The sequence below is a fragment of the Trichosurus vulpecula genome, chromosome 5 (assembly GCF_011100635.1).
Source record: "Trichosurus vulpecula isolate mTriVul1 chromosome 5, mTriVul1.pri, whole genome shotgun sequence".
NCBI lineage: Eukaryota > Metazoa > Chordata > Mammalia > Diprotodontia > Phalangeridae > Trichosurus > Trichosurus vulpecula.
The window spans coordinates 303160853-303185131 of record NC_050577.1 but is presented as its reverse complement, the minus strand read 5'-3'; the positions used below and the strand labels follow the sequence as shown (position 1 = coordinate 303185131).

Genomic DNA, 24279 nt, shown 5'->3' with positions numbered 1-24279 from the left:
AACAACACAGCTCTGTTTATCTGTGGCAGTGAAAATCTGAGAGTTGGGGCAGAGCCAAGATGGCGACTGGAAAGCAGGGACTTGCATGAGCTCCCCCCGAGGTCCCTCCAAACTCCTATAAAAAATGGCTCTGAACAAATTCTAGAGCTGCAGAACCCACAAAATAGCAGAGGGAAGCAGGGCTTCAGCCCAGAACAGCCTGGATGGATGGTCGCTGGGTAAGGTCTGTCGCAAGGACCTCGGAATAGAGAGAGCAGAGCCCAGCCTGGGCCGTGCCTGGGCCAGCCAGACCAGGAGCTAGGCAAAACAGTCCCTAGCACCCTGAATCAGTGAGCTATGGCAGTTACCAGACTTCTCAACCCACAAACACCAAAGACAACAGAGAAGATTAGTGGGAAAATTTGCTGGGACAGAGTGGAAGGAGTTTGCAGTTTGGCCACTGTCCTGGGAGCAGCGGAGGTGATGCAGCTCTGAGGCTGCTTACAGAGCTACAGCTGCAGTTACTTCCAGCCCCAGGCCCACCTGGTGGGAGGAATTAAGTGGTGGATCTGAGCAGGAGTGCAGAGCCAGCTTAGATTTGAGTCCTCTCCAGGTTGGTGGTTCTTGGGGGAGGAGTAGCGCTGGTGTGGCAGAGCTTGCTGTGTAGAAATAGCTCTGAAAACAACAGCGCAGCCCCCCGAGCTTGGGACAAAGTACTCTCTACTCTACAAGCAGTCATACCCTGACGAAAAACTCAAGGATCAAGTAAGTTGGCTGGCAAAATGGCCAGGCAGCGAAAATGGACTCAGATTCAGACTCAGACTTTAGAATCTTTCTTTGGGGACAAAGAAGATCAAAACATACAGCCAGAAGAGGTCAACAAAGTCAAAGAGCCTACATCAAAAGCCTCCAAGAAAAACATGAACTGGTCTCAGGCCATGGAAGAGCTCAAAAAGGATTTGGAAAAGCAAGTTAGAGAAATAGAGGAAAAATTGGGAGGAGAAATGAGAGTGATGCAAGAAAACCATGAAAACAAGTCAATGACTTGCTAAAGGAGACCCCAAAAAATACGGAAGAAAACAACACCTTAAAAAATAGACTAACTCAAACGGCAAAAGAGCTGCAAAAAGCCAATGAGGAGAAGAATGCCTTGAAAAGCAGAATTAGCCAAATGGAAAAGGAGATCCAAAAGACCACTGAAGAAAATACTGCCTTAAAAATTAGATTGGAGCAAGTGGAAGCTAGTGACTTTATGAGAAATCAAGATATTATAAAACAGAACCAAAGGAATGAAAAAATGGAAGACAATGTGAACTATCTCATTGGAAAAACCACTGACCTGGAAAATAGATCCAGGAGAGATAATTTAAAAATTACCTGAAAGCCATGATCAGAAAAAGAGCCTAGATATCATCTTTCAAGAAATTATTAAGGAGAACTGCCCTGATATTCTAGAGCCAGAGGGTAAAATATCTACTGATCGCCTCCTGAAAAAGATCCCAAAAAGAAAACTCCTAGAAATATTGTCGCCAAATTCCAGAGCTCCCAGATCAAGGAGGGAGAAAATACTGCAAGCAGCCGGAAAGAAACAATTTGAGTATTGTGGAAACACAATCAGGATAACACAGGATCTAGCAGCTTCTGCATTAAGGGATTGAAGGGCTTGGAATATGATATTCTGGAGGTCAAAGGAGCTAGGATTAAAACCAAGAATCACTTACCCAACAAAACTGAGTATAATGCTCCAAGGCAAAATATGGGTTTGCAATAAAATAGAGGACTTTCAAGCTTTCTCATTGAAAAGACCAGAGCTGAATAGAAAAATTGACTTTCAAACACAAGAATCAAGAGAAGCATGAAAAGGTAAACAAGAAAGAGAAATCATAAGGGATTTAGTTGAACTGTTTTGTTTACATTCCTACATGGAAAGATGATGTGTATAATTCATGAGACCTCAGTATTAGGGTAGGTGAAGGGAATATATTTTATAGACAGAGGGCACAGGGTGAGTTGAATATATGAAGGGATGATATCTAAAAAAAATAAAATTAAGGGATGGGAGAGGAATATATTGAGAGAGGGAGAAAGGCAGAGATAGAATGGGGTAAATTATCTCACATAAAAATGGCAAGAAAAAGCATTTCTGTAGGAAGGGAAGAGGGGGCAGATAAGGGGGAATGAGTGAATCTTGCTCTCATGGGATTTGACCTGAGGATGGAACAACATACACACTCAATTGGGTATCTTACCCCACAGGAAAGAAGGAGGAAGGAGATAAAAAGGGGGGACAACAGAAAGGAGGGCAGATAGGGGGATGAGGTAATCAAAAACGAACACTTTCGAAAAGGGACAGGGTCAAGGGAGAAAATTGAATAAAGTAGGATAGAATAGGAAGGAGCAAAATATAGTTAGTCTTTCGCAACGTGAGTATTGTGGAAGGGTTTTACATAATGATACATGTGTGGCCTATGTTGAATTGCTTGCCTTCTTAGGGAGGGTGGGTAGGGAGGGAAGAGGGGAGAGAATTTGGAACTCAAAGTTTTAAAAACAGATGTTCAAAAAAGAAAGTTTTTGCATGCAACTAGGAAATAAGATATAAAGGCAGTGGGGCATAGGAATTTATCTTACCCTAAAAGAAAATAAGACAAAAGGGGATGGGAGGGGAGTGGGGTGACAAAAGGGAGGGCTGACTGGGGAATGAGGCAATCAGAATATATGCCATCTTGGAGTGGGGGGGAGGGTAGAAATGGGGAGAAAATTCATAATTCAAACTCTTGTGAAAATCAATGCTGAAAACTAAAAATATTAAATAAATTAAAAAAACAAAAAAAGAAAGGATTGAATATAAAACAATAAATTTGCATTTCAAGAAACACGACTTGACTAGTGCATAAATTAATTCAATGCGAAGTTATACATGACAGTTATATGAGACTTCATGCCGTCTTGGGGAGGGATGGGGGAGGGAGGGGAGAAAAACTGGAACTCAAAACTATGTAGAACTGTGCGTGGTAAACTAAAAATAAATAAAGAAATTTATAAAAAAAAAAAAAGAAAACCTATATAATAAATATTACATATTGTTTTCAAAAAAAAAAAGAAAGTTTAATGAGTGCTAAGAAGAGTCGGTTTGAACTGAATTGGAATAAATAGATTAAGGGAACGTCAGACTGCAAGAAAATTTTTGAAAGGGGAAATGTTCATCTCATTATATTTTATTTATTTCCCATTACTCTCCTCACTGCATGTGACTTTCCAGCCAAATTGGCTGCCTTGCTGTTTCCTGAGCTTTGGCATCCATCTCCCACCTCCTTGCCTTTACCCAAGCTGTCCCTCATGCCTAAAATGGTTTTATATTTTTAGTCTCCTTCAAGGTTCAGCTCAGGTGCTTCCTCTTCTTGGAAATCCAACCTGACTCAAAATTTTTAAAAAATGCATGTTAAAGGTAAATAAATTATAAGAAAGAAGCCTGTCCTGACATATTCTTTTCTTGTGCTCTCTCTCCTTGCCCTCTCTGTGTCTCTCTTTGCTTTTCTCCTCAGTCTCTCAGGCTCTCCTCTCTTTCTTTTCTTTCTCTCTCACAGTATTTCTTTGTCTCTATCTTCTCTCTTTGGGTCTCTGTCACTGTCTTCCCCTCCTCTCTTCCTTCTCCTATCTTCCCCTCTCCCCTCCCCCACCCCCATCTCTGTCTCTTTGTCTCTCTCCAGGTCTTTATCTCCTCTCTGTCTCTCTCTGTGTCTCTTTGTCTCTATCTTCCCTCTCTGTCTGTTTCCCTCTCCTCTCTTTCTTCTCTCTTTCTCTCCTCTCTGTTTCTCTCTTCTATCTTTGTGTCTCTGTTTTTTCTCTTCTCAGTGTGGATCACCCTCTCCTTGATATCCTCTTTTCTCTGAGTTTTCAGGACATCTCCCTCCCTCCCTCCCTCTCTCTCTCTCTCTCTCTCTCTCTCTCTGTCTGTCTCTTTCTTGATCTCTTTCTCTTCATCTCTCTCTCTCTCCCTGTCTCTCTGTCTCTCTCCTCTTTCTCCCTCTCTATCTCTCTCTCTTCTCTCTGTCTCTCCTCTCTCTCCCTCTTTCTCTGTCTCTCTCCTTTTCTCTCTTTCTCTGTCTCTCTCGGTCTCTGTCTTTTTCCTCTCTTTGTCTCCCCCCCTCCTCAGTTACATGTTAGTTATTTCTCTGTGTACATGTAACATAATATATTGCGAGATCACAACTGTAGAGCTGAAAGTTGAAGGGAATTTAAAAGAGGTCTGATCCTTTATTTTACATATGAGAAAACCGAGTCCCAGAGAGATTAAGTGATTTGACTACAGTCACCCATGTAGTTTGTGGCAGAGACAGGATTTGAACTCACGTCCTCTGTGTCCAATCCAGAACTCTTTCCAGTGTACCATGTGGTCTCTTTTGGAAGCTTCTGGCATATAGGGCCTGGTTTTTTTGGTGCAAACATGTAACCCAAGGCCTTCTTCTTAATTTTCAGTGGCTGAATGAAGAGAACATCATTGAGAGGCTTGTAGAGCTGATCCACTCAAGCCAGGATGAAGATGTGAGTAGGAAGCCCAAAGCCTGGGCTGCTTGCCATCCCACCTCTCCATCCCCCTCCCCCTCTTCATCACCATCCCACAGCTCCCCTCCCCTGCCCCCCCCACCAACCCTTAGAGAGAGGTGTGAGGGCCTTGGGCTCACCCACACTCCAGTTGTAGCTGTTGAGTGGTCTAGCCTCTTTGGGTAGATTGCAGGGTATTCCCGTGCGCTCCGAGACTGCTTAGTCTGTGTGTCTTATAACCACATTACTCCTTGCCTGGCCTGAGTCCTGCGCTGTGCTCCAGTGAATGGGATGTGGCCTAAAGGGTCTTTCTGTAGTATTGGTCACTTTAGAGCATCTGCTGTCAACCTTGAATGGCCGGAATCAGAGGACTCCGCTTCTTGTCCTAAGAGACTGGAAAGTGGAGCTGCTGGTGAGTTTGGGAGACTGGGGGCATGGCAGCCGCCCCACATCTTCATGTCTGTGGCCTCTGCTCCTGACTCAGAGAGTCATTGGAATCCTGCCTTGAACTGACTCCTAGGCTTTCATGTTTGGGCAGGTTCAGGTGGCGTTCCACATTGGAGAGTGGTTCAGAAGGACTTCCAGGCTCCCCTTTTCTGTTTGCAGCATTGAGAATGGAGACCGACAGGCCTTTTGGAAAAGACCCAAACAACATCTGCTGAATTTTACTGAAGTTAAAATCAATTGATTAATTCTGTTGGCTGCCTTCCTTTGGCCTTATGCAACAGTTAGTATCACAAAACTGGAAGGATTGGAGGGGGCCACCCTCCAAAGGAATCCCTACTAGAACCTCCCCAAAAAGTGGTATCCAGACTTTATGTGAAGATCTGCTGTGTCCTGAGGCAGTCCATTTGCTTGGTAAGGAGGCTTTCCTGGCATTAAGCCTAAATCAGACTCTGAAGATTTCACCAACTCACTTCTCATTGTGCCCTTTGAAGCCAGTCGGGTCAAGTCTGACAACATTTTCCCCTGACAGCTTTTCAGATACTCGAAGATGGCTATCTGGTCTGTCTGAGTCTTCTCTAGGTTTACCCTGGTCCCTTGAACTGCTTCAATTACTTGGCAGATAAAAATGAGACAAAACAAAACAATTTTAAAAACCCATCTCAGCCTAGTGGCTCTTATTTTCTCAAGTAGTTTCTTAAGTTTTCCTTCAGTCTTGTTCTTGTGGTATGTATGGTAAAGCTAGAGCCTGTGTGCCCTAGCCCTCTAGAGGTGACACAAGGCCACGTGGAGAGTGTGAAGAAGAGGAGCAGTGGAATTGGCCTGTGTGGTTTTATCCAACTTTGCCAGGAGATCTCTGGGGGCAGAAAGTGACAGTAGCCCACAGTGCTGACAACAACAGCCTTGTGAAGGACCCAGTGCAGGGATGATGCCCATTTCACAGAGGAGCCAGCTCAGGCGTAGAGAAGCTAAACTGAGAGACCCTTGATGGCATACAGCTCTTGGTTTTTGGATCTGGGACTTAAATTCAGGTCTTTGCCTCCAAAATCTGTTTTAGGCCCATCTACATGCTGTCTTTTCTGTGCACGCTTTCTCTGCCCAACATCACGTATACACGATGCTACAAAGACTGTCCTTGGATTTAGGGGATACTTTTTGAATGACCATTTGGAGGCAGTCTAAAATCTGGTCATTTCCATAGCCACCACTGAGGAGGTGAATTCAGTTCTTTTAGGTTGTGTGGTTCCTGTTTCTTTCTGCTGTTCTCACCACAGTAATTTATCCCTGCAAGAAAGGCTTACATGCTTGAAGTAGGGCTTGGCTAAAAGATACAGAGACAGGAGTGGTGTGGTATCAGAGCAGGAACCTGGGGAACTGCAGCAGCTAAGAGACTGTTAATCGCTGAAGGTAGGAGAGCATCACAGTGAGTGACCACAGGTATACATGTGTCCCTGGAGTTTAAAGAATATCACGGATCCTGATGCTAGCTAAAAAATATAGGATTCAGGCTCAGACCACCAGCAAGATTGAGGACTAGACATTTTTCTGTTCCTCACAACCTCTCATGTCTCACCAAAATAGAAATTACATCCCAAAGATCAAGGAACTTCAATCATCTCTAGGGTCTAGGTCACCTGGAACCCAAAAGAAGGTTAAAAAAGCAAACCCCATGACATTGCACCTACTTGGAGCTCATACAGCACCTCCTCCACCACCACCCACCACATTGCTAGCAACGACATTACGTTAACTGGCTCAAGGACCTGACCCATGGATTTGGAACAAAAACCAACCCTACACCTCAGTTCCAGTGCCTTGGAAATCTGGGCTCCAGGCTGCGGAAATTTGTTGGGTCCATGGCCAGCACCCCATCAGCATTCAGAACTTTCCAGGAAAGTCAGGAGGAAAGAAAACAGGGAAGGATGTGTCTGGACTTGAAGTAGTGCTGAATTTCATATTCTAACTTCCCTCTCATCTTAGAGCCTTGGAGACCAAACTCCAAATGATGGAAATCATCCCCAGCAACAGTGGCACCAGCTCTCTGGACTGCTAGGCCAGAAAACGGAGGAGCAGAGAGAACAGGACAGAGCAGTGTGGGGGCGGGGGGGGGGGGGGGAGGTGGCTGTGTGATACTCCACTAAGTCTGAGGGAAAGAGCCCAGCACTCAATAGGGACCAATTCTGTCCTCTCAAGAAAATTACTTGGGGCAGAAGCATAGGCTGGTGAACCATGAATCGCCTGCTGTGAGAGGAAACTGAGGTTTGAGATCCATCTTCCAGGGAAACCACTGTCAGAAGGGAGTGAATCAGAAAGTGAATAATAAAATAAGGGGAAAAAAGACTGAAGATCTCAGGAAGAAGAAAACTCAAAGACCCTGAACATAAGCAAATAAAATCAACAGGGAAAACTTTAATAACAGAAAGATATATGACTTGTAGTAAATGCAAAACAAAGGAAAAAAATCCGATGAGAGAGAGAACTCTACAGAATTTGAGAATGTAGAACCACAGCATGCTGTTCCTGAGTGGTTTAAAAAGAAAAATGATAATTGTGAGAGCAGAATTTATGTCCTGCGCAGCAAAAATAATTGGCAGAACAGAAAACCTTGAAGCTGAGATGACAAATCTCACCAAAGAAACCAAAGAGAGAATAGTTGGTTGGGAATGCAAATACACAGAAATGAAGGACAGCCTAGGTGCTGTCTATCCAAACAAAACATCTTGTTCATGAAGATGGGATGCATAGAGACAGTTTAAAGGTTATGGACCTCCCAGAAGAATAAGAGAAGTCAAAAAGTGAACACCACAGTGCAAGTGATAATATAAGAAAACTCCTTAGAGCTTCTGAAAGCAGAAAATGAAATACCAATGGAAAGAGTTCAAAGATCACTTCTGAGAGATGCAGAAGGAAGGTTGCAAACTCCAAGACACCCCTACCAATTAATTTTAACAACTTAAGTCAGAAACAACAGGTCCTTCAAGCAACCAGGAGAAAGACCTTCCAGTACAAAGGAAAGGAAATTCATATAACACAAGACTGTTGTGTACCTGCCAGGAAGTGAAGGAAGGATTGGAGTGTGTTCTGAAGATCTGAGCTTAACTATAAATGCATCAGGAGGCATTTGAAACATTCTTAGCAAGAAAACCAGATGTGAAGATTTTATTTGTTCTTCAACACCCTATTCAACAGAAACACAGGAAGGATAAATGAGCATGCCATGAACAACAGCAAACAAGTGACATCAGAGAGACCAGTAAGAGGCTTCTTTCTAAAGGTATACACGGAGATTGGAGGGAAGGCAGAAGTCAGGTGGAGGTAACGGTGAAGAGGCAGGCCTGGGTCACTGTGGATAGAACCTTGCAATGCCCAGCCTAGAGATGAACTTTTTTTTTTTGTGGGACTACATTGCAGAATAGGTGCATGACAGGGGAGGGGAGGTCAGTAGAGCGATAAAGGGGAGTGTGATGTGCCTCAGTCAAATGAGGGAAAGGTGACTTCTGGGGATTCTCAGGAAGAGAAGAGCCTGCAGGGGACAGGGTGGGGGGTGGGGCAGAGATTGAAAAGCGGTAGAAAGGGAGGCTGGGAGGAGGTTCTTTTGATGAATACCCTATGGACAAAGAGAAACGTTCTGTAAAGGGAGGCGGCACTGTCCGGCGGATCTTGGTACTTGAGAAGACCACTTGCCCTTGGAGCGTGAGGGAGAGTTGGGAGTCCAGGAGGCTTCTGGTACCTGGGGGCGTGGGAAGGAATGGACTCACGGAGGAGATTTTGAGACAAACGGAGAAGGAAGGTGATGGGGGAAGGGCTGCGTGATCAGCTGTGTGAAGGAGAGGGGTGGTGCCGTGGGTCGGTGTCCTCTCGGCTGTAAGAAGTGAGGCAAGATGGAACCTACAGGGCGAGCTCCACAAGGCTGCGGCGGAAATTGCTTAGAGGGTAGAACCCGGAATAGATAGGTTGGAAATTTTAATTTCATGAGGAATACAGAGAATAAAGAGATACTAGGTAATCGTGTGGGTCCTGAACCACAGACTGAGGGTGGATAGTGAAGAGCGTGAAAGAAATCCTCTTGGAAAGGAGCGCGGAAAAGAGAATTTAAAAACTAACAAACAGGGACTTGTTTAAGGCGAAGAGAGGCGGAGGAAGATCCGCTGACTGAGGAGACAAAGAGCGGAAGAACTAAACAACTGGATAAACACAGGAAACAAAATGGAGTTAAAGGGAAAGGGGAACGGGGGGCGAGGGGAGGCAAGCTGTTGGGAACAGGCCCCTAAGCTAAGACCGCGCTATATTAGAGAGAGACGGAGGAAAAATAGAAGCTCTTTGTCCTAGCTTTAAATGTGAATGGATTAAACAGTCCGATGAAATGAAGCAGTGACAGACTGGATGCGAGGAGGCGAACCTCCGTAATCCGTCGCTTCCAAGGAACGCGTTTAAATAACAAAGGAACAAGACAAAGTGAAGGGGACAGAAAAGATTTACTACGTATCAAGTGAATCCTAAAAATTAGAAGTTGCAGTCATACTGTCTGACGAAGCAAAAACAAACATTCAAAAAATAAAAAGGGGATAAACAAAGATATGACAGCTGGCTGAAATGAACGTAGCACAGACAACAAGTTGAAATGAGTAAGAACAGACGCCAAGTCAACATCAGTGATAAACGTGCGCGCTCTAAACTCCTTAGTATCCAAATTCATAAAAGAAACATTAATGGCGCTATAAGAAGACATAGATGGTAACAATAGGGACAAGAGAATAAAATACCCACATCTTGGACTTGGATAATTTAATAGGAAGATAGAAGGAAAAATATGGAACTCAACAAATTGTTGGAGAAACTAGAACTAAAAGACTTATTATGGTAGCTCCTGAGTAGGACTGCAAACGAGTATGCATATTTCTCTGCATTACATGAAGCTTTTTACAAAAATTGATCGTGTATCAGGGCGCAGAAATAGCACAAGCAAATGTAAAAAGCCAGAAATAGTAAATATGTCCTTTACAAACCATAGCACGAGATGGTCCTTGGTTCAGGGACCACAAACAAAAGACAGACTGAAATGGAGACTTAACGATGAAATCTCAAATGATGAGTGGATCAAAAACTAAATCATAGAAAAATTTATGTAAAAGAAAATGATAATGATGAAACAGGTAAAATTTCTGAGGTGCAGCTGAAGCAATATCCCTATAAACATACATTAACAAAATAGAAAAAGAAGATTAATGAACTGAATATGCATTTTTAAAAATTAGAAATCCAACAAATAAACCTAAAATAAGCACAAAAAGGACATACTAAAAAGGAAAGGAGAAATAGGTAAATTGGAAGAAAATAATAACAAATGAAAACTAAAATTAAAAACTGGATCTTTGAAAAGACTAATAAAATAGATAAACCTTTAGCTAATCTGGTCAAAAAGAGGAGGGCAAAAAATAAAACCATTTAAATAGCAAATGAACAAGTTGAAATTGCATCAAAAATCTAAAGAAATTAAAGGAATAATGGAACATATTCCACACAGTTATATGCTAACATTACTAAAAACACCAAAAAGAGGAATACCTTCAAAAATGTAAAATACCAGGTAGAGTTCTTAAATAACTCAATCTCAGAAAAGGAAATAGATGTAGCTGTAAAGTAGCTACCAAAGTGGGGGTGGGGAAGGGAACTCCTTGTCTTGATGAATTCACGGGAGAGTTCTATCAAATTTTAAAAGGACGATTAGTACTTATCCTTTACAAATTATTCTCAAAAAGTGAAAAATAAAGCAGCCTCCCAGAAACTTTTCTTGTGAGACAAATATAGTCCTAATACCTAAACTAGGGAAAGAGGAAACAGAAGGAAAGGCTGTAGAACAATACCACTAATGAATATTGACTAAAAAATTTTAAACAAAATCCTGTTTAGCAGACTACAATGATTTAGCCAAGAAATCATTTATTATGAACAAGTAGAATTTATACCATGGATGCAGAGATGGCTCAACTTGAGGAAAACAACCAACATAATCACATTAAAAAGCAAAACATCCAAAACCATTTAATTAATAGATGCAGAAAAAGCCTTTGACAAAGTACAGCACTCATTTATGCTAAAAACCCTATGAAGTATAGGCATAGATGGATTTTTTTTTTAAACATCATAAAAAGCATCAACCTAAAACCAAAACCAAGGATCGTGTGCAACAGAATACACTAGAACCCTTTCCGGTAAATATAAGAGTGAAGTGAGGGTGCCCATTCTTCTCATTATTATTTGATATCATTCTGGAAATGTAGCAACGTTGATAAGAGAAAAATTAAAGGCATAAAGATAGGTAAAGAGGAGATGAAAGACTATCCTTATTTGGATATGGTATACTTGGATAAATCCCTAGGGAATCTGCAAAGATACTGATTGAGACAATTTAATTATTAAATTAACTATTAAATTATTAGCTTTAGCAAATTTGCCCTCTATAAAATGAGCCCTCAAAAAAACAGAAAAGAAAATCACATTCCAAATAACTACAAAATGCATAAAATATACAAAAGATTTGTATGGAGTCAGTTATGAAATGCTCCTTAAAGAAATAAAGAACAACTTAAAAGAAATAAAGAACAATGTAAATCTTCAATGCATAGTTGGTCCATGCTAATTTTATAATAAAAATACCACCAAAGTTAATTTACACTTTCAATACTATGCCAATCAAACTATCATTATAATACATTATACATTATAGACATTATATAATGTATTATATACATTATATAATACATATATACATTATACAATTTCATAAACTAATAAAATTCACTTGGAAATACAAAAGATCTAGAATATCAAGGGAAATGATGAAAAGAAGTAGGGATGAAGGGGGAATAGCACTTCCAGACCTCAAACTATATTATAAAGCTGCAGTTATCAAAACTATCTGGTATTGATTATAAAGAGCAGCTGCAGTGGATGGAATGCCCAGGCTGGAGTCGGGAAGACCTCTTCCTGAATTCAAATCTAGTCTTGCTTAATCCTGTTTGCCTCAGTTTCCTCATCTGTAAAATGAGCGAGAGAAGGAAATGGCCAACAGCTCCAGTGTCTTTGCCAGGAAAGCATTAGATGGGGTTGTGAGGAGTCAGACACGGCTGAAAATAGGGAGATAAATCATTGGAACAGACTGAACGAAGGAGGGTCGGGAGCAGTAGACTCGGTGCTTGATAAAGTGGGAAATGGCAGTTATCTAGGAGAAAAAACTCCAACCCTGCACATCGTATCCCGAAGTACATTCTGAATGCATACACAGCCTTCCTCTTACATGTAGATCATCCTATTTAAAGAACTCTTTGAGATGCAGACCATGTCGCTCACAGCTACAGGCAAGAGAAGTGTTCTTGATCATACTAGAGATTGAGCCAATCACGAAAGATAGAACAGATAACTTTGCTTACATGAAACCTAAGAGTTTCTGCAGGGCCAAAGTTAATGTACCTGGATAAGAAGAGAAATGGTCAAGGGGGAAAATACCTCTCTATCACATTTCTCCGATAAGGGTTTGGTGTCCAAAATATTTCTTTTTGGGGGGGGGAGGGAAAGGCAGGGCAATTGGGGTTAAGTGACTTACCCAAGGTCACGCAGCTAATAAGTGTGTCAAGTGTCTGAGGCCGGATTTGAACTCGGATCCTCCTGACTCTGGGGCCGGTGCTCTACTCGCTGTGCCACCTAGCTGCCCAATCCAAGATATTTAAACAGCAACTATATATGTAAGATTAATAGCCATTCCTCACTAGATAAGTGGTCAAAGGATAAGAATAGTTTCCAAAGAAGAACTGCAGAGTAGCTGCAGCCACATGAAAAAATGCTCCAATCATTATTATCACTATTATCTATTATCTTTTATCACTTTCTCTTATTATTATAAGAGAAAGTGCCAATCAAAGCCACCCTGAAGTTTTACTTCACACCCTGCAAATTGGCAAAGATGACCCAAATGGCTACTGCCAGTGTGGGGAGGATGGTGGGGTGACAGGCATATTAATATGTCGTTAGTGGATCTGTGAAATGATACAGCCATTTCAAAGAGCAGTTTGGATGTACGCAAAAAAAGTGACTTAAATATCCATGTCCTTTGAACCAGAGATTCCATTACTGAACTTATTCCCCAAGTAAGTCATTGATAAGAAGAAAGTCCTGAAATACCCCAAAATATTTGTGGCACTTTTTTGTGGTAACAAATAATTGGAAGCAAAGTAGATGCTTGGGGCATGGGTAAATAAAATGTGGTACTTGAATGGAATGGAATATTCCAGTGCTGTGAGAAATGTGTACATGATGAATATAGAGAAACGTGATGCACGGTAAACAGAGTCAAAAAAACCAATCTACAGACCATAACAATATAAACAGAGGAAAAAGACACACCCAAAGCAAAAGTAAGTGTAACAGAATTTGTAACAATCCAGCAGAATTGGACCCAGAGTGAAGAGAGATGAGAAGATACCCCCAACTCCCTCGACAGGGCTCACACGTGGCAAGTTTAGGGACTCAATACTATATACATGTGTTATGTTATAGCTCTTTTGGGGAGGGATACTGGGGATAACTATGACATGAAAACATAAAACCTTTTTTTTAATAGCATAGGGGGATGCTTTCCCCAGATAAGCCTTGATCCATATTCCTGGGGAGAGGAAATTAGAGAGTCTGCCATCATATTTGCATTTCTCTGGGACAAAGGAGGCCATCCCGTTTTGGAATACATTTCCTCGTTTCGTCTCCTCTAGAGAGGCAACTTGGTAAATAGGAAACAGCACTGACCTGGAGCTTGTCTGGGTCCGGGTTGTGATGGCCTCCTTGGTCTCTTAGAAGCTATGTCCCTTTATCTTTCTGACCCTCAGTTTCCTCATCCGTACACTAGCATACGTGTAGGTAGTAAATGTGTATTGACTGAATACAGGTCCTGTCCATACACTTGGCTGTTTTCAGGATCATGTGAAGCTGTACAGTTTGCCACCTTTAATGCTCAGTAAGAAGGCTACTGTGATTTGGTGGAGAAAAGCCTTGATCCTGAACACACAGGAGCAAGTTTGTTTTGTTTTTTTTATCAGTGTATTGATTAAGAAAGGAGGAGCAGGAGAATATGTGGTTTCATCTTTCCTACACTAGCTTCTTTATTCTGGGTCACAATTCTCTTTGGGACTAATGAGGCGATTCTTATCATTTGTGATTATCCTCAGAGACAATCAAATGCTTCTCAGACCCTCTGTGATATCATCCGACTCAGCAGAGACCAGAGCAGTCAGACACAAGAGATTTCTGAGCCTGACCCCCTCCTCACAGTCCTGGAGTCGTGAGTACTCAGTAACACAAGGCCACGCTGTCCTCTAATTTCCCTTCAGCTGGGTCCTGCCTGCCTTAGAGAAGATTTCAGTCTGGGCCTTGATTTTAGCTAGTTTTTGCCTTGTCACACAGTCAGTCAGGACAGTCTTCAGAATGGACTGCCCAGCGCTTTCATGCCTGGTGCCCTGCTGGAGTAAATGCAGGAGGATGGCCCTTCCTACATGAGCCAGGCTTTCCTGATGGCTGGTGGGACCTTTGACATGCCCAGTTGCCTTCCTTCCATTTCTTTTTCCCCCTTAGAATGCCCAAGATGAATTGGATGCATTCTCCTTTGCCCTGACAGTAACTCAAGTGTCTATTTAACAGACAGGGATGTGTGGAACAGCTCCTCAAGAATATGTTTGATGGAGACCTGACTGAAAACTGCTTAGTCAATGGCACTCAGATTTTACTGACCTTGTTGGAAACAAGGAGATCTGGGTAAGTCTTTTTCTTAAAGAAGCTGCCTTTGTATGGCCTCAGACCTTAACCCTTGACTAGCACCTGAGACGTTTGAGGTCATGTTGCTTCTTATGCCATCATCATTCAATCAGTATGTGCCAGGCTCCGGGTGAAGTGCTGCTAATACAAAGCCAAGGCCAAAGGGGGCCTTGTCTTAGAGGAGCTAATGTTCTAATGGTGGAGACAGCATTTACAAGATAGATGCAAAATACATACAGCGTAATATGGGGAGAAAGGCCCTAGGAGCTGGGGCTATCGGGAAAGGCCTGTGTAGAAGGTGGGGCTTCAGCCGAGCTGTAGGCAAAGATGAGGAAGATGTGCATTCCAGAAGGTGGCACAGATAGTGCAAAGGTATAGAGGAAGGACAGGGATTGCTGAATGTGGAGAGCACCAAGAAAGTCAAGTGGGAGAAAGGGACTGAAAAATGAAGGGCTTCAAATGCCAGACAGAGGAGTGAAGTCAGCAGAGCCAAGAAAATAATATACAAAGTGACTGCAACGATGTAAAGGGAAGGAGCAACCATAAAACAAAAGCAAATTCGAAAGAAGTAGTACCAGAAGGCACCTGCCTCTCCCAAGACCCCGTGGGGGTCCAAGAGGGCCAGACATCACATGTTCTGTCAGACTTCTAGTGTACTGGGTGGTTCTGCTGATTTCCTTTTCCCTCCTTGTTGTAAAAGGTAGCTCACTGGGAAGAGTGAATTCTAGGTAATAGAAAAATGAAGATATCCATAAAATCTATTTCATTTTAAAGGAATTTTAAGAAAAACAATGATTACAATTAAGGGCATCCGAGAATTGGGTGTGCCTCTCCTGCCGGAAGTGTGTTCTCTGTCACATGCGAGTGCTCAGACAGAGGCAAGACGACCATTTGTTAGGAATGCTGTTGAGGAGAGTTGGGGGAACCGGATACGATTGGATCATGTGACCTCAGTTCCCTCCAAATCATAGATTCTGAAGATCCTGGGAAAGATGAAAAGTGGAGTTCTGGCTGCATCTCCCCTCTCCAGGCCTCTTTTTGTGGGGTACAAAGGCCAATTTTGTTAGGGTTCCGCTGATTGAATGTTTATAAGACCAACTCCTTCCTTGTCCCCTCCCCAAAATTTTACTTTCCAAATGAATTTTATTTTCTGCCATATACTTCAGATAAACTCTTATCTCTAGTGTACACCTGTCTTAAAATTATGTCTCATTATTTGGTTCAACCAAATTTTAAGTGCCACTGCCGGTGAGGTAATGTTGGTGCTTGAGATACACAAACAAGGTGGTCTCTGGCCTACTGGGATGATAATGACAAGTACATGGATAAGTAAATTCAAGGTATTTTGGAGGAGAGAATTCCCTGATGGCAGGGATTGTCTTGTTTTTGTATCTTGTCCGTTTAAATGGAGAGTCATCAATTACGCTTTTCTTTTGTGTCATGGATGATTAAGAAGTTAACACACTGATGCCCTTCCAAGTACCTATTGGTGTCAGGCTCATCAAGTTGGCCCGGACAAGCACCTTCGTGGGGTTACACGGTCAAGACGGCAGAGTGAGAGGTAGCATATTTGCCTAGCTCACCTAGCATATCTCCTTCACCACAACCTAGAAAACACAATAGATTGAATTCTGATTGGAAAGGCCAAGAAAAAGTCACAGTGAGTCATTTTTCTAGCCCAGAGCATCTTAGAAAGACAGGTCTGCAAACATTTGGGTGGAGGATCACCAGAAGCACAGCATGTCAACATTGACAGCAGGAAGAGGAGTATTCTAATCCTTGGGTATAACAAGGGAGCTAAGACAGAACATCAGGGTATGAAGCACTGGGGCAGAAGGAGGTATCAGAGGCTTCCTGAACTGGTGCTGGGAGCAGGAACAGATGCCATCTGGCAACTCCGTTGCCCATTATCCAGCTCTGGAGCACAGATCCAAGTGGACAAAAGTGGTCTCTCGAGCATAAGACCTAGTTGAGCACTGAGCAAGGAACAAGTCCCAGGAACTTAGCTGTGTGGCTCCGAGCCAGGAGCAGAGCAGTGACTCTTAGTGACTAACTGGTGACTTTAGTCCAGCACATAAGCCTGTATTAGGATGAGCAGGGCTGGAGCCCAAGACCAAAAGGGAGCCAACAGTCAGTCACTCAGAACCTCCCAGAGGGCTGACAGTGACTGAGTCTAGTAGCATCTGTGGAAACTACCATACACAAGCCACTAGACCCAGATCTATGTTAGGAGCTTGCAGAGCTCAGACCCGGAGAGCAATGAAAAGCAGCAGAAGGACATAAAAAGACAGAAGCTCGAGCAAGATCTTCATCCTTCCTCCCAGAAGGAAGCAGAGCCAACACCAACGTAAAGTCCAAAGTCAAAGAGGAGACTGGAAGAATAAGCAAACAAACAAAAAAAGAGCCCGACCACAAAGACTATGGTAATAAGGAAGCTCAAGTCCCAAACACAGAAGACAATGACTTGAAAACAAATTCAGAAGTCTGAAAAAAAAAAAACAAAGAAAACATGAAATATCTCATAGAAAAAAAATAACTAATTAGGAAAATAGATCAAGGAGAGATTATTTAAGGATCACTGGACTACCTGAAAGCCATAAACAGGGGAAAAAAAAAAAAAGCCTGGACAGCATATTTCAAGAAATTACATAGAAAAGCTTCCCAAGTATCTTAGAACCAGAGGTCAAAGTAGAAATTGAAAGAGTCTATTGATCATTTCTTATAAGAAACCCCAAAATAAAAACTATCAGGAATATTAAAGCCAAAATCCAGAGCTCCCAGATCAAAGAGAAAATGTTGCAAGCAGCTAGAAAGAATTCAGAAGAGGGGGTGGCTAGGTGGTGCACTGAGTAGAGCACTGACCCTGGAGTCAGGAGGACCTGAGTTCAAATCTGGCCTCAGACACTTGACACACTTATTAGCTGTGTGACCTTGGGAAAGCCACTTAACCCCAATTGCCTTGCCTTCCCCCCTCCAAAAAAGAAAAAAGAATTCAGAAGAAAATGCAGGAAGAAAGTACTTCAAAGCACTAGTTGGGATCCGACAAAATTTAGCAGTTAAAGGAACATAAGGCTTAGAATCTGACATTCCAGAAGGCAAGGATCTAGGATTACAGTCAAGAACAACCTACCCAGCAAGACTGAGTATACTCTCATAGGAGAAAAATATGGATATTTGATGAAACAGAGGACTTCTAAGCATTCCTGATGAAAAGAGCTGAATAGAAAATTTGACATTCACAGGACTAAAGAGAAGGAAAAAAAAAGTAAACATGAGTGAGAAATCATAAGGGACTAAGCATGGTTCAGCTGTTTACATTCTTCTATGGAAAGATGGTGCATGTAACCTCTCAAAACTTTCTCATCACCAGGCATTTTAGAGACAGACCAATTAGAAAGAGGGCCTAGGTGTGATTCTGTTCTGCCTGGATGATCTCCAAAAAAGAATGGAAAGGCAGGGAAGATAAACTCACTGGAAGAGGGAGGAATGGCAAGGAAGGATGGGGAAAGTTATCTCCCATAAATGGGACATGCAAGGAAGCAGTTAAAAAATGGAGGAGGCAGTAGGGGGAGTGAGCAACTGTTGAACCTCACTTGTAATTGAACTGGTTTAAAGAGAAAAATACATGTACACATGTGGTCGGGTACAGATATTCTTCCCCCAACAGGGAAGAGGGAAAGAGGTTAAGAGAAAGGGGGTGGTGGGGTAAGAGGGAAAGTAGATTGAGGAAGCCAAGAAGTCTCTTTAAAGAGGGGATGAGGTGAAAAAGAAAAGGACGAGTATAAGAGAATAGGATGGAGGGAAGCCCCTAATTAGCAACCCTAACCATGAACAAATGGAATGAATTCGTCCACACCCCAGTCCTATCATCAAGCTGCTAACTCAGTCTTGGATGCTTCAACTCCTTCTCACCTCCCTCAGCTTCTTCTCCCTGCTGACTGGAGTACTGGTTGTGGGGAGCCCTAGACTCCTCCCAAAGCTTTCCTTTAGTATAGAGGGCAGAAAGTGGACTTTCCAGCTCACAACATTCCCCATCTACAGCTCTGCCTGGTTTCAACCCCACCAAACAAGATGTTCCTATGTCAAGTACCCGTTGGTGGTGTTCTTCACTCCCCTTTTCAGTTTCCTTTTGTGTTTGTCTTCCTTCATTATATTGGTTTTTTTTTTCATTCTTTTGTAACTTTAAAAAAATTTTTTCCTATATTTTATTATTTAATATTTTTTAGTTTTCAGCATTGATTTCCACAAGATTTTCAGTTACAAATTTTCTCCCCATTTCCACCCTCCCCCCCACTCCAAGATGGCATGTATTCTGATTGCCCTGTTCCCCAGTCAGCCCTCCCTTCTGTCACTCCACACCCCCATCCCTTTTCCCCTTTCTTGTAGGGCAAGATAGATTTCTGTGCCTCATTGCCTGTATATCTTATTTCCTAGTTGCATGTAAAAACAACTTTTTTTTTGAGCATCTGCTTTTAAAACTTTTGAGTTCCAAATTCTCTCCACCCACCCTCCCTAAGAAGGCAAGCAATTCAGCATAGGCCACAAATGTATCATTATGTAAACACTTCCACAATACTCATGTTGTGAAAGACCAACTATATTTCCCTCCATCCTATCCTGTCCCTTTTGTTTAATTTTCTCCTTTGACCCTGTCCTTTTTCAAAAGTGTTTGCTTCTGATTACTTCTTCCCCCATCTGTCCTCCCTTCTATTGTCTCCCCTTTTTTATACCCTTCCCCCTACTTTCCTGTGGGGTAAGATACACCATTCTTCTCTTCCTACAGAACTGCTTTTTCTTGCCACTTTTATGCGAGATAATTTACCCCATTCTGTCTCTCCCTTTCTCCCTCTCTCAACATATTCCTCTCTCATCCCTTAATTTTATTTTATTTTTTAAGATATCATGCCTTCACATTCAACTCACCCTGTGCCCTCTGTCTATATGTGTGTGTGTGTATATTCCCTTCAACTACCCTAATACTGAGAAAAGTCTCATGAATTATATACATCACCTTTCCATGTAGGAATGTAAACAAAACAGTTCCACTTTAGTAAGCCCAGGCTGGGGCTGACCACACACTTCTCTCACTCTGTTACAGCAGTTTTTCCACTAACCTCTTCTGTTGTCTTTGGCGTTTGTGGGTTGAGAAGTCTGGTAACTGCCACAGCTCAATGATTCAGGGCCCTACGGCCTGTTCTGCCCGGCTCCCGGTCTGGTTGGTCCTGACTCGGCCCTCGCTGAACTATGCTCCATTCCGCTCCCAGGACCTTACCCAGCGACCATCCAGGTTATCCTGGGCTGGAACTCTGCTTCCCTCTGCTATTTTGTGGGTTCTGCAGCTCCAGAATTTGTTCAGAGCTTTTTTTTACAGGTGTTTGGAGGGACCTGGGGGAGAGCTTAAGCAAGTCCCTGCTTTCCAGCTGCCATCTTGGCTCTGCCACCCTTCATTAGATTCTAAGCTCTTTCTTACATGGTGGCAAAGAATTGGAAGCTGAGGAGATGCCCATCAATTGGGGAACTGCTGAACAAGATGTGTATAATTGTGAGGGAATACTGTTGTGCTGTAAGAAATTTTAAAGGGGATGGTTTCAGAAAAACCTGGGAAGACTTTTATGAACTGATGCAGAGTGTAGTGAGCAGAATCAGAACCATGTACACAGTAATAGCAATATTGTAATGGTGACGAGCAATGAAAGATTTGGCTCCCCTGACCGATACGATGATCCACAATAATTCCAAAGGTCTCATGAGAAAAAATGCAGTCCGCCTCCAGAGAGAGAACTGATGAACTCTGAGAGCACATTGAAACAGACTTTTTTCACTTTCTTCATATTTTTTTTAACATGGCTAATGTGGATATTTGTTTCAGATGACTGTACATAAATGTAAATAGTTTTGTTTTTCTTGCCCTCTCAATGGGTGAGGAGGGAGAGAATTTGGACCTAGAAATAAAATGGAATTTTTTTTTTAAAAAAGAGCCTTTCTCATTGCAAACATGTGATGTTCTCCTGCCTTGGAGCCCCTGTCAACACTAGGCTTTGGACAGAGTGTATGGGGCAGCTGAATAGCAGGAAGGGGCCTGGTAGAGAACACAAGTCTAGCAGGTTCAACGCCAGGAGGTCAGTGAGTGCAGGGGAGATATCCTAGTGCTCTGAATCCTATACCTGGGTCTTCTTTGGCAGCAGTAAGGAGTTAGGCAGAGAGGTTCTAGAAACCAGAATGAGAAGAAGCAAGCCCACACTGGCCCAAAGGGAGTCTGCCTGGCCTGGGAGGAGGAAACTTTACACATAGATGAGAGAGCCAGGAGCAAAGAGTCTCTCAGCAGTGGCCCAATAGGGTGATGACCATGATCTTGGGATAGAGAGGAGCTTCTGTCTGCCCTGATTGCAAACCCTTAGCTGGATGTCCTGGAGAGTCAAGGCTGACCTTAAAGCTTTGGCAGGTGACGGGGTGGAGGAGCTGTCGATGACAGAGAGTTCCCTCTCTGAAGAGCGTGTCTCCTTCAGGGCCAGGTCAAGTTCCATGCTAGACCCTCCAGGGAAGGACTTGAGGAGGAACCAAATGAGTGCTTTTTTGTAATGAGGGCAAGAGAGCAATAGCAGGCTTACCTGTGTCCTCTGGCTCCTCCAGTGTTTCTCCTTGTCAGGAAAACAGGCAGAGGGACAAGAGGCTGAGGCTCTGTCAACCTTCCCTTTCACTATAACCCCCAAAATGTCTCCGGAGCCTGATGATGGAAGCCTGGAGTCCTCCCCAAGGAAGACTAGGACTTGCCCAGAGTCGAGTGGAGTATGACTGTGGCTTTTGAGAAGAGGCATCTTTGAGACTGACCAAAGGAAGATAAGTATGTTCCTTGAGTGGCATGATTTGCTTCTCTCTCTTCTGCAATCTGCAGGGTGGAGGGCCTGGCGGACTCATTCTCTCAGGGACTTGAAAGGTCTTACACTGTCAATAGCAGCATATTGCACGGCATTGAACCATGGTTGAAGGACTTTCATCAGCTTCTTCTCAACCCTCCAAAGGTGAGTTCCCATTAGCAGCTTGGGACTGGCTGCCATCCCCTTAGGTTGTGCACGCGTTCCTGTCATGGGCACCGAGTGCCTGCTGTTTGCACAGCACCATTCCAGGAGTGGTGGGGAGGACGAGAACAGTGCAGGAGCCTAACTTTGGTGGGAAGTACCCAAGGACCCAAGGGTTTGGGCACACCGGGTATGAAGGGCTTCCAACTGATTTTCCTCAGGCCTCCATAGGCAAATTTCCCTCAGTAAATGTAGGAAATCAGAAGAGATGTAGAGGGGCTTTGCTTCAGGAATCCCAGAGTGGGGGGCTGGGGGGCCTCCTGTTAGAGATGACTCGGTACTGAATTTCATTCCTGAGTTACTGAAAGGAAGTGTCCCAGATGAGGCATCCCTTTTGGGACTGAAATGGAGAGATTTATGTTTTAATTAAAGAAGAGAGATTCAGAAATTCTGCCTCAATCCATTTTTAAAAAAAGCAATTTTCGTTCACTTAATGTGTCAGTCTTTTCAAACACCTTGTCTTTTCTAAATGTAATAGTTTGGGTCCTGAAGAATAACCAGCTCTTCTGAATAAGGCCCAGCCTTTACAGCCTGCTGAGTGTTCTGGAGTGGGGCCCACATCCTGGCTAGAGCTAAGGGAGATGCCGCCAGGCGGTGTAGTGGACAGAGAGCTAGTCGGGAAAACATGAGTTCAAATGTGGCCTCAGGCCCTTAGTAGATGTGTGAACACGAATGATCAAGTCACTGAACCTCCTCTGCCTCAATTCCTCAACAGTGATATATTGATAATGATAGCACCCGCCTCCCAGAGTTGTTTTGAGGATCAAACGAGATGATATTTGTAAAGCACTTAGCATAGCGCCTGGAACAGAATGGGTGTTAATAAATGCTTGCGCCCCTCCCCTTTCCTGGCCGCCCAGAAACGTGAATGAGTCATAATCGTCCAGATGCTGGTGTGGCCTAGCCTCCATCTCTTCCTTGGTGGGTGGGTGCTGTTGAGGTAGCAAAGATTCCCTGACTCAAGAAGTGTAGCAGCATAGCTCGTGGGCATTCTCCAAAGAGGGACACGTGCATATCAAGTCGTATTTCCCATTCCCCAGAAAATGTCAATCCTGACCACCATTGGGGTACTGGAAGAGCCCCTGGGAAACGCTCGACTCCACGGGGCACGGCTCATTGCTGCCTTGCTGCATACGAACACACCCAGTATTAACCAAGAGTTGTGTCGGCTCAATACCATGGACTTGCTACTTGTAAGTAGAATCCTAGTGCCCTGAGGTCACAGAGGCCCAGCTGTCCAGGAGCAGCAATCCCCTCCCTGGTCTTCCTGCTAGGTGTATGTTGGCCCCAGAGATCCCATGGCAGCTGTTCCAGTTGTTGGATAGCTCTCAGCCTGAGGGATGAGAGTGAAAACTACCTTCTCCAAGAGGTCCCTGTTGCAGCTGGTTCTTTGTTCTGGTGGCCGAGGAAAGCAGTCCTAATCCCCTTTGCACATGGCACTCCTTTGATGTGTGAGGACAGTTTTCATGTTTTCAGCCTAAACATCAAGTCCTTTTCAACCATTCCTCCTGTGGCTTGGTTTTTACTCCCTCCACAATCCTGGTCTCCCTTCTCTGGACATACTTCAAGTTCTTGTTGTTTCTCCTCAAATCGGGCACCCAGAACTGAGCACAATACTCCAGGTAGTGACTGATCAGGGCAGAGAGCAGTGGCATTACCACTTTCAAGTCAAGTCAAGCCAGCAGTTATTAAATACGTGCTGTATGCAAAACACTGTGCTGGGTGTTGAGGCTACAGCAAAACAGCCCTTGCCCTCAAGACCTTACATCCTCCTCTATCTCTTATTTATTTATTTATTTTTGGCTCTATGAAGTCAGTATATTTGTTCTTTAAAATTTTAATCAAGTTTTACTTGTCAACATTCACTTCCATAAGATTTTGAGTTCTAAATTTTCTCCCCTCCCCCCTCCCCAAGACAGCATGTGATCTGATATAGTTCTACATATACATTCATATTGAACATATTTTCACGTTAGTCATGATATAAGAATCAGAACCAAGGTGGGAAGCATGAGGAAGAAGAAACAAAAAAAAAGAGAGCAAACAGTCTGCTTTGATCCTCATTCAGACTCCATAGTTCTTTCTCTAGATGTGGATAGTGCTTTCCATCATGAGCCTTTGGGAGTTGTCTTAGATCCTTGCATTGCTGAGAAGAGCCAAGTCTGTCAAAGTTAGTCATCACACACTGTGGCTGTTACTGTGTACAGTGTTCTCCTGGTTCTGTTCATTTCACTCAGCATCAGTTCATGTAAGTCTTTTCAGGTTTTTCTGAAGTCCTCCTGCTCATCATTTCTTATGGAACAACAGTATTCTATCACATTCATATACCATAGCTTGTCCAGCCACTCCCAACTGATGGGCATCCCCTCAATTTCCAATCTTGACCACCACAAAAAGTGCTGCTATAAATATTCTTTTACATGTGGGTCCTTTTCCCTTT

General features: G+C 43.1%; 1 protein-coding gene across 7 annotated transcripts in view; it reads left to right on the top strand.

Moving 5' to 3' along the window:
• The window catches only part of PPP6R2 (protein phosphatase 6 regulatory subunit 2), a 127620-nt gene that overhangs the window by 73563 nt on the left and 29778 nt on the right, over nucleotides 1-24279 (top strand). For all 7 annotated transcript variants that reach the window (XM_036758844.1, XM_036758848.1, XM_036758842.1 and 4 more), the window contains 5 exons: nucleotides 4456-4521; nucleotides 14181-14293; nucleotides 14650-14763; nucleotides 21656-21782; nucleotides 22880-23032. In XM_036758844.1, the coding sequence (XP_036614739.1) occupies nucleotides 4456-4521; nucleotides 14181-14293; nucleotides 14650-14763; nucleotides 21656-21782; nucleotides 22880-23032 (573 nt within the window). The remainder of the gene's footprint in view (nucleotides 1-4455; nucleotides 4522-14180; nucleotides 14294-14649; nucleotides 14764-21655; nucleotides 21783-22879; nucleotides 23033-24279) is intronic.